Below are 11,444 nucleotides of genomic sequence, written 5' to 3'. Positions count from 1 at the left end.
CCATTCATCCACTAGGTGGCCCAATGAGAATCATCCTGATTCTCATTGGTCCAATTAGAATCAGGATGATTCTCATTGGGCCACCTAGTGGATGAATGGGGAGCCACGGCGGGAGACTCAAAGATGCTTTGCCGGGCTCCAATACTCACAGAGACAGAGATGAGCGGAGGAGCGGCGTGGGACATGCGGGGAGCCGGAACGATGGAGGTATGTTTTTTCTGAATTTCCCAGCAGCGACGAGCGGCAGGAGGCGACGGGCGGCGGGTAACAGCCTTGCGACGATGCGCGCATCTCCCGGGGAGCGAGGCTGCAGTGGTGTGGTGCTGAAGGACAGCTCCCCAGCACTAATGCCTCGCTCCACATCGCTGGCCACACAGGAGCATCGCTCAGCGAATACCTAGTATTCGCCTGAGTTATGCTCCTTTACGCAAGGACATCGCTCAGGTGAAACTGGCAATTGAATTTGCCGGTAAATCCTGAGCGATGTGAGGAGATAAGAAGCTCGCATGTTTTCAGCTTCTTATCTCCTCGAATTGCATATGGCCCCTTGTCTTACCGTGGACTGATGAACAGCAGGGCTTTTGGAGATGCTTTTATAACCCTTTCCAGCTTTATGGAAGCCAACAATTCTTAATTGTAGGTCTTCTGAGAGCTCTTTTGTGCGAGACATCATTCACATCAGGCAATGCTTCTTGGGAAAAGCGAACCCAAAACTGGTGTGTGTTTTTTATGGGACAGAGCAGCTGTAACCAACACCTCCAATCTCATTTCATTGATTGGACTCCAGTTGGCTAACACCTCACTCCAATTAGCTATTGGAGATGTCATCAGTCTAAGGTTTCACATACTTTTTTCACCTGCATTGTGAATGTTTACATGGTGTGTTCAATAAAAATATGGAACCATTTAATTATTTGTGTGGTATTAGTTTAAGCAGACTGTGATTGTCTATTGTTGTGACTTAGATTAAGATCAGATCACATTTTATGACCAATTTCATCTGCATAAACATGAGTGTGTGTGTCAGTCTATCGCACAAAAGAACCACAAAATAAAAGCACAACAAAACAGATTACAATAGCAACCTGTCGCAATTTAGCCATCAGTCAAACTGCATAGAGATATCAAAGTCAAATAGGAAAAGGAAGGGAAAGATGAAAGCCATTAATATAGAATATCCATACAACATCAAGCAATACTGCCATATTCCTTTATAGTCCACCAAAAATATGATCCAGGAAATTATAGACCTGTAAGCTTAACATCAGTTGTATGCAAACTATTTGAGGGGTTACTAAGAGATACTATACATGACTTCATAGTAGAAAATAATCTTATTTCTCAGCATCAACATGCGTTTACTAAAGACAGGTCCTGTTTGACTAACATGCTCAGCTTTTATGAGGTAGTGAATGCTAATATGGATTTGGTAATGATTACTACTATTCAGAGAATCTATAGAAGTGATTATTACCAGCACAGGACCGATAACTAGCTAATACCGCGGTTGAGGGAGGGCCCTAAGGGGCCCCTCTGGCCCAAAGGCCCCCGTGCGGTCGAGACCTCTGCAACCCCTATTGCATATATATATATATATATGCAATAGGGGTTATATATATATATATATATATATATATATATATATATATATGTATATATATATGCAACCCCTATGTATATATATATATATATATATATATATATATATATATATACACACACACAGTATATACCAAAGATATGGTGTATATATATATATGATATATATGCATTATTATTATTTATTGTATTTATAAAGCGTCAACATATTACACAGCGCTAGACAATAAATATATACAATGATACAATGATGACAGACAAGACAGATAACATTTATATCGCGCTTTTTCTCCTGGCGGACTTTGAAAAGGCCTTCGACACTGTTCCCCACAGAAGTCTGGTGCAAAAGTTGAGGATGCACAGACTGGGGAAGAGTTTGTGTGCATGGATAGGGAACTGGCTAATGGACAGAAAACAAAGAGTTGTGGTCAATGGATCGTACTCAAAATGGGAGACTGTTAGCAGTGGGGTCCCACAGGGGTCTGTACTGGGTCCAGTGCTCTTCAATTTATTTATTAATGACCTAGTAGATGCAGTAGTGAGCAATGTTGCTATTTTTGCAGATGATACAAAATTGTGCAGAATCATCAACTCTCAGGAAGATAGTGTCATATTGCAACAGGATCTGGATAGGATAGCTATATGGGCACATACATGTCAGATGAAGTTCAATGTTGACAAATGTAAAGTCATGCATTTTGGTCGTACCAATGGTCTAGCACCATACAAAATAAATGGGATACAGTTGGGGACATCAAACTTGGAGAAGGACTTAGGAGTACTCATCGACAACAAGTTAAATATTCGTACTCAATGCCAAGCCGCTGCAGCTAAAGCGAACAAAATTTTGGGATGCATTAAAAGGGAAATAAAAACTCGAGATGCTAGCATAATATTGCCCCTGTTTAACTCTCTACTAAGGCCACATCTGGAATATGGAATTCAGTTCTGGGCTCCACATTACAAAAAAGATATTGCAGTTTTAGAGCAGGTGCAGAGACGAGCTACAAAATTGATACGTGGGATGGAAGGTCTCGCTTACCAAGAAAGGTTAGATAAACTGGGTTTATTTAGTCTAGAGAAAAGTTGCTTTAGAGGGGATCTAATTAACATGTATAAATACATCAGAGGGCAATATAATAGCTTTGCGGATGAGCTTTTTGTCCCTAGGCCTTCTCAAAGGACTAGAGGACATGATCTGCCCATGGAGGAAAAACGTTTTAGCCATTTATTTAGGAAAGGGTTCTTTACAGTAAGAGTGATTAAGATGTGGAATGCATTGCCACAGGAAATCGTTATGGCAAACTCTATACCTGCATTTAAAGGGGGCTTAGATGCTTTCCTTGCGTTGAAAGACATCCATGGCTACAATTACTAGGTTATGCCTAATGATGTTGATCCAGGGATTTTATCTGATTGCCATCTGAAGTCAGGAAGGAATTTTTCCCTTTTGGGGCTAATTGGACCATGCCTTGTGGGGTTTTTTTCGCCTTCCTCTGGATCAACAGGGGTATGTGGGGGACGGGCTGGAGTTGTACTTTGTACTGGTTGAACTCGATGGACATATGTCTTTTTTCAACCAAAATAACTATGTAACTTCCCAAGGTCGCCCAATGTCAGTAAATTTATCTATGGAATCGTTCAATCGTGCCGTAAGTTCTTCCATTCGCTTACCTTCAGGATTTCATTGATCAAAGCCTCCTTTGTTTGCAGGGCCCGAGAGCACCATAATTCTGCAATCCGTATTTTAGCATTATTGAGAATAATGGCCGAGTTTGCGGGCTGTTTGTGATTGCCTAGGGAATGGGTATTCCAACAACATGGTCAGAGGTTCACGCTCTATTTGAGTTTCCCATACTGTATCTCACCCAAAATTTCCTCAACTTAATTCCAGAAAGGGACTATATGAATGCACTCCCAGAAAATATGATATATAGTACCTCACGCTCCCTGACACCGCCAATAAGAGGCTGAGACCTCTGGATTCCATTTGTTAATAATATCTTGAGTTCTCAGTTCTGTACCGTAAAAAGAGAGCCTTGTAATGATTCTCCTTATTATAGTGCATGTGGGAAGCAGGGAGAAGGTATTCCAAAAGATTATTCCACATAGGCAGTGTGATGTCAATAGAGAGATATTGTGACCATTTAGACATATCTATGTACAATTTATTTTTTTAGAGGAGTAGTAAGAATGTGATATATCGGGGGCGTGGCCAAGATGGCGCACTGAACAGTCAGGCTTTTCAGAGGCTCCGCTGCCCAGCACAGAAAGAAGCAGTTTAACCTAGCATCTTGGCTGCCCTTTACTGAAAAAACTGCGACAGCTAACACCCTGAACCGTATGAGCACCTCAGCATCGTGGTGTGATCCACCGGAGGAGACCGAGAGGACGGATACGGAAGATTCAACTTCTCCCCCTCAGAGCTGGGACACGCTCGAAGGGCCTTCCCGCCCTCAGCGCTCACCTCGCCGCTACTCGCCTTATCCCACAATGTCGCAGCGAGGGAACAAAGCTACTAAGGAGAAGGGAGAGAAGGACAAAGATAAGCAGACGGGTGATCGTCCTCAGACTCCAGCCCCGCAAAAACGCAATAAAATAAGAGAAGAGGACGCAATGGAAGAGCAAGCGGAGAAACCTACTCCTATGCCTAATACTGCTGAACTTATGGAGGCGATTCAAAACTGCCAAGCAGCTCTTACCTCTAAAATTGACACCATTGAGGCCGGGTTCAGTCTCCTGCGACACGATGTCTCCAAGCTCAGAGACCGCACCAAGGAGCTGGAAGCACGTACATCTACCGCGGAAGACACGCTGCAGCATCACAGGGTGGTGGTCCCTGGAGCCCTGCAACGGCTGACACAACTTGAAAGTAGAGCGGAAGATGCGGAAAACAGGAACCGCCGAAACAACCTACGGATCGTGGGCATACCGGAGGGGGCAGAGGGCTCCGATGCGGTCTCCTTTCTGGAGGAACTTCTTCAACAGCTACTACCAGATGCCAAGCTGTCTAAGTTCTTCGCGATCGAAAGAGCTCACCGCTTGGCCACTCGAAAAAAGAATCCACCTGGAGCACCGCCGCGCCCGATGATATTCAAGCTGCTAAATTACAAAGACCGCGACGCTATACTATCTGCATCTAGGATCGTGGGTGATCTCCACTACGAGAATACACGTCTCATGATTTTCCCGGATTTTACTAACGAGACTCAAAAGTTACGGCGCTCTTTCCAACAGGCAAAAACCAAACTCCGGGAAAGAGAAATAACCTATGCTATGTTGTTCCCCGCCCGTCTACGAGTCCAATACAACGATGAAGCCCTATTCTTTGACAAGCCGGAGGGGGTAATTACCTGGCTGGAATCACTCCCAGCGAAGTAAACATGGCGCACAAGACAACTGGGAAAACCTACTGAACTATGAACCTCTGCTAAAGTGAGTACTGGGGGAAGGGGGGAGAAGTTAAACGCTATGGCAGATAGGACAGGAAAACCTTTTTTTATTATTATTCTGTGGAACTGTTTACTCGATACTGTTGGCATTGAAGAAGGGGTTAATTTGCTTCCCGCGGCCATATTGGTTACGCCACCCTTCTTCTTGCTGGGCTGTTTTTTCCCGCTCCCATAAAGTTCTGCCCGGGAAAAGGAACTCCGCCCTTCTCTGAGAAGATGCAGCCATAATGGTGCTATAACTGCAGCTACAACACCAAGGAACATTTTGCCCTTTCGTTCCATATCAGACTGTTATACCATAATTAACTTGTCATATACCCGGATATATACCTGTTTATGCAACCCTTTTCAACCCCCCGAGGGACACTATATGTACAAGTACTTTCCCCAGCTTAAAACTATACCTAGGATAATAACCCCAGTATACAAGTTCTATGCCTAACATCCTGCAGGAGCGGACAGATTATACTGCCAGATGTGACCTGAGGAAAATACTGTTGTTTTTCTTCCTTCTTCCTACGGTTTTGATGTGCTCACTAAATCGAAATGTACACTGTTCTTACGGTTTTAATAAGCTATAACTAACGGTTGAATGTTCATATACTTTCAGATACCATGCTACTACTTAAGGTTGAAATGTTTTAAGCATTAGAGTTATATTCTGGATCTAAAATTTGATATCTAAGATCTCCGTGAGTAGGGGGGGGGGGAGAAGCTTTCTTTTTATTTTTTTACGCTGACCTATTTACTCCTATGCAGCATGAAAACTATTACCCAATATAGGTGCCCAATACTCTAAATACGTTCTGATTTGTTTTTTACCCTTACAATTTTACATTTTTTGGGCAAGTTAGTTCTACTACGTATGCAATCCGCATTGCTGTCTCCTATATAAGCGTACTCTCAGTTAAGGGATGGAGACTCTACAGAGGAGACAAAAGCGGCTTCTTATCGGTGTGATTACGAATGTTTTGGCACATGGCTACCTCAAGAGGGCGGCAGAGCTCCGTGTGGAACGGTCTCACTATTGATAATTGAAACCAATATGTTTGGATACTGTCTCCTATCTGGGGTGTGATTGTGCGTGGAAACTCTGCCGATATGCCTGCCCCTAATAGTCACAACGTGGGGGTTGCCATACATCTCATACTATGCAAATTGCACTGTTTAAGAGGTCAAAATAATTACCTACATACTGCACTCACAACAGTGCAGTGGGGTGTGTCGTGGGGTGCTGGCTGGGCATAAATATTTCTTCCTGCACTAATACTACTAATATGCATAGTTTATAAGACTCTTCAATTACTGAATACCAGATTACGATTATGGTACTTAACTAATACTAAAATATTGTCTATAGCATTGAGTTGACTCTGCTGGCGCTCCCTGACACACTCCTACTGCCTACTTTTCTTTCACACTGAAAGATATTCAGATGTTATATATACTGGGTATACAAACTCCTATGCAACCCAATGGGTATTACAATTGATCATACTAACTACCACTTTGCTATATATCGATATGTACCTCATAATGCTCGGACCTCAATGGCTAGGTGTCAAAATAATTTACTATACACACTGCATTTATGTGGAGGTGTCATGGGACGCTGGCGGTGGAATAAACATTGGCTCCCATATTAATACTGCTCCTGGACACAGATTCTTTATGGTATTTCTTCCACTCCCGAATGCCACATTGGGATTGGGGTATCATATCAATGTTAATAGCAATATATTATCTACAGAAAAAATCTCTCCGCTGACACTTCCTGACACACCTTGGATGATTTATTTTCCCCTTCATATTGCAAATATTAAGTAGCTATATATACTGGTTATACAATCTTCCCTTTGCAACCAAATGAGTATAAAAATTGACCACACTGACTACTGCCTTGCAATATAACGTCATCCCCTGATTGCTGGGAGATACTTGCGCAAAATTGCTGCTTAGGGGGTTATAATTTTTTTTTTTCCCTCCCCTCTCTCTCTATCTGTACACTGGAGTCCTCTAGGTGATGGGAGCTGTTGGGACCCGCTGGAATTCCACATAGGGGCCGCGGTTGGGTCCCATTCCGGCTCCGTCTTCATCATTGCTCTCCAGATTGGGTATATGGTGTGGCTGATGTGGGGGGGAGTCTTGTGTGTATTAAACACTCCCGCCTGCGTTGGCTGCACGCTTCTACATTTCTAATTGCTTGAAGCTTATGTAATAGCTCAATGGTTCAGTTATTGTTATTGTTTAAGAATTACACCTCCTAGCCACGTTGGTTAGGTGTTGCTGGGCAGCGGCAGGGACGGATCTAGGGGGGAGCAAGCGGGTCTCTTGCCCCAGGCGCAAATTGTTGAATTCTTAAAAAGGCGGCAAAATTTGGATGGGGAATGGCAGTTTAGGCGCCAAAACCTGACCTTGCCCCAGGCGCAACTTGGGGCAACTTGGTCTAGATCCGTCCCTGGGCAGCGGACCCTATATGGCTCGTCAGTCCGCCCCTCCTCTTACATACTAGTGTGAAGGAACTGTCACACTTTAGCGTACACCATCACGCTCCTTTTCTCTTTACAATAAAGAGATAAAGTTGTTTTTTTTAGTTAAGGGATCTAAGCTACTCTGGACCTGTTGTTAAGGTGTAGCCGGGTGGGCAAGTTGGGATGGGTTTCTCCTACTACAGTTTCCATGTTGTGTGTTCTCTACCTCATCTGGAATGAGGTCTATTTTTCTATTTTCTTAGCCTGGTCTCTTGTCTCTCTCCCCCGCGGGATGCCCCCTTTTAAGTCTCTTCCGACAATAAAAATGGATGATATAACATATGATTCGATAAGAATCTTACTCCTGAACCCAAGATGACTGATACTAAAATCATTTCTTGGAATGTTAGAGGGCTCAATTCCAAAATAAAAAGATCATTGGTGTTCGATTTTCTGAAACGGCATAATCCACATATCTGTTTACTACAAGAAACACACCTTCAGGGTGGCAGGGTGCTTGCACTCAAACGACCCTGGATCGCACACTCTTACCACTCCACCTATTCTTCCTATGCCCGAGGGGTTTCAATCCTAATTAATAAAAACCTTCCCTTTCAACTAAATGCTCTTAAAATAGACCCAGGGGGGAGATACATTATCCTCAATGCTACACTGAATAACGAGTCCTTAACTATAGTTAACGTGTACCTACCCCCCCCAGCGGACATACAAATTCTTAATAAAATATTCACGCTAATTACCCAAATGCCATCCCAGAAAGTGTTCATAGGGGGCGACTTCAACTTAGTTCATGATCCTATGCTGGATAGACTCAAAGCCTCACCTAGGGATAATTTAGACTTTAGCAAATGGATAGAAACGTGCAAACTGACAGATATATGGAGATGGAAGCACCCAAATTTGCGGGCATATTCCTGCCACTCAGCTACACACGGATCTCTCTCTCGCATTGACTTGACTCTGGCCTCAATGGACTTGCTCCCAATGGTGATGAGTACGAGCTTTCTAGCTCGTGGCATCTCGGATCATGCCCCATTGGAGGTGGTTTTGAGAATGGGTACGAGACAGGGCGACAGATTATGGAGGCTATCAGGGCACTGGATAGTTGACCCAACTATAGACGATATTATTAGAAGGAAATCCCGAGACTACTGGACCATTAACTCCGACACGGCTTCCCCGCAGGGGGAATGGGACGCCTTTAAGGCATTTTTGAGAGGTCATTACATAAGTGCTATAAAAATAGCTAGATCTCAAATACATGCACTCATCCAATGGAAAGAACAAACAGCGTTAAAACTTGAATCTGAATATACTCTTTCCTCAGATACAGTAATATATAGAAACTGGCAGCTGGCTCTACAAGAGCTCGAGGTATATAGAGTTAATGCAACTAAGAAAAGACTACTAAATCAAACACAGCGAATATTTGAACAAGGCGATAGGAACGGCAGTATGCTGGCTTGGCTAGCAAGAGACACACCGCCTACTGGTACTATCCCACTGTTACAAATAGATGACCAAACGATGACTTCAGACCCAGATACAATTAATAGGACTTTCCTTAAGTACTATCAAAACTTATATACAAGCAAGGCTTCACTGACTGATGCTGAAATACATGAATATTTACAAGGAATCACCCTTCCTACTATAACAACAGATGACCTGGCAATGCTAGAAGCACCATTCACTATAGAGGAAATATCTGATTCTATCTTAGACCTACAACCAGGAAAAACACCTGGGATAGATGGGTTACCTGTGGAATTCTATAAAAAATATTACAAATTTATAGCCCCCAAGCTGAAAACTACTCTACAATCCTCTTTCAATAGAGGTTATCTGCCGCCCTCCATGTCGGAAGCATTAATAGTTGTCATTCCCAAGCCAGATAAAAACCCAATACACTGTACCTCGTACCGCCCCATATCACTTTTAAATGTAGATGCCAAAATCCTAGCTAAAACTTTAGCAACTAGGCTCAGTAAAATTATTAACAAACTAATCCACTGTGACCAATCAGGTTTTATACCGGGCAAGGGCACTGATATCAACATTCGCAGGTTACTTACTAACACATCTATTTTGCACTCTAACACAGGAAGGAGGGTGATAGCCTCACTCGACGCGGAAAAGGCCTTTGACTCGGTGGAGTGGGGCTATCTCATGGCTGTTTTACAAAAATTTGGATTTGGCAACAATTTTATTTCTTGGATACGGCTTTTATATGCAGGTCCCACTGCCCGAGTCAAGACAGGAAACATCATTTCACACCCTTTTGGGCTGAGCAGAGGAACCAGACAGGGCTGCCCGCTGTCACCAACACTCTTTGCTTTGGCAATGGAGCCAATTGCAGCATATATAAGACAATCAGACAGTGTACAGGGATTAAGAATTGGGAATCTGGAAGAAAAAATCTCTTTATACGCTGATGACGTACTTTTATACCTTAATGATCTAACCCAGTCCTTACAAGAATCTCTTCATCTTTTTAATGTCTTTAGCTCTTATTCTGGCATCAAAATCAACTGGGCTAAGTCAATTCTCTTTCCACTGGATGATGATCCCCAGCTTACCTCTGGTTCAGCTGCACAGCTACAAAAAGTCTCCAAATTTAAGTACTTGGGTATACAAGTTACTAAGAACCTTAGCGCATATAAATCTTTAAATATAGATCCCCTAGTTCGCAATCTAGAGGAAAAGTGCAAAACATGGCACAACCTGCCACTCACACTCATCGGTAGAATAAATCTCATAAAAATGATATATCTCCCCAAATTTCTTTACTTTTTCAGGCAATGCCCGACCTGGCTCCCTAAATCCTTTTTCCACAAGCTTGATACCATCATGCTCAAATTTATATGGGCTGGAAAACAGCCCAAAATTGCGTTAGAGACTATCCAACTTCCAAAAAACAGAGGAGGCCTTGCAATGCCTAACCTACAAAAATATTATTGGGCCTCAGTTTTAGTTACTACGCGATGGTGGTTCTCACAAGACGACCAAAACCCTGCAGTTAACATAGAGGCGGCGATCCTTGGCTCATATGAGCAGCTCACAAACTTCCCCTACAGGGGACCTAAATCTAATTCGGATGCTACTATACTTATGGCGACAACGTGGAAGACATGGAGGGCGGCTAGGGCTTCACTGCCAAATACGTCCACAATATCCCCTCACACACCTCTATGGGGCAACCCACAGTTATCTCATTTTCTCTCTATACCAGACCCAATAATATGGGCAATGTATGGCATTAAGAACATTTCACATATCCAGAACAATCAATCTATACTCCCTTTCAATGAACTAAAAAGGCAGTTTAACCTCCCTAATAAACACCTATTTAGGTACTTACAATTAAGACATGCGTATAATGCTCAATTCACTGTCCAAGCTCCGCTACTGGAAATGGACTCTCTTGAACTGCTACTACTGACCAAAACACTGTCTAAAACATTATCAGCAATATACACTGAGTTACTAACTATGAATAATAACAAATTGGATTCAACTTTACAAAAATGGACGAAAGATATTACTGACCTAGATAGGGACGACTGGGACATGATATTAGAAGAATACCCGAACACAGTTGTGTCAGCTAGAGACCACCTACAACAAATCAAGTTTCTACACAGAACTTACTTAACGCCAGAGCGAATGCACAAAATTAGTGGTGCTAACTCAGATAGATGCTGGAGGTGGCAAATACAACTTGGTAGCTACATACATATCTTTTGGACATGCCCTCATATCGTCCCATTTTGGAAAGAGGTTCTAAAAATAATTAATAATCTCCTTCAAACTACCCTTCTGCTAGAACCTGTCTTAATGCTGCTAGGACATCTGGGAGAGACATCCCTTAACAAACATCAACAACAGCTTGTACGCATAC

At 42.8% G+C, this 11,444-nt stretch overlaps 1 protein-coding gene across 1 annotated transcript in view; it reads left to right on the top strand.

Annotated features, from left to right (window-relative positions):
• The first annotated feature begins 3,942 nt into the window (after positions 1-3,942).
• LOC137533547 (uncharacterized) overlaps positions 3,943-11,444 on the top strand; it is a 45,679-nt gene continuing 38,177 nt past the window's right edge. Inside the window, exons 1-2 of the mRNA XM_068254917.1 lie at positions 3,943-4,976; positions 10,051-10,172. Of these exons, the coding sequence (XP_068111018.1) occupies positions 3,943-4,976; positions 10,051-10,172 (1,156 nt within the window). The remainder of the gene's footprint in view (positions 4,977-10,050; positions 10,173-11,444) is intronic.

This window comes from Hyperolius riggenbachi, chromosome 9, assembly GCF_040937935.1.
Source record: "Hyperolius riggenbachi isolate aHypRig1 chromosome 9, aHypRig1.pri, whole genome shotgun sequence".
Taxonomy (NCBI): Eukaryota; Metazoa; Chordata; class Amphibia; order Anura; family Hyperoliidae; genus Hyperolius; species Hyperolius riggenbachi.
The sequence above is the reverse complement of the archived record's forward strand: the minus strand, read 5'-3'. Positions and strand labels throughout refer to the sequence as shown.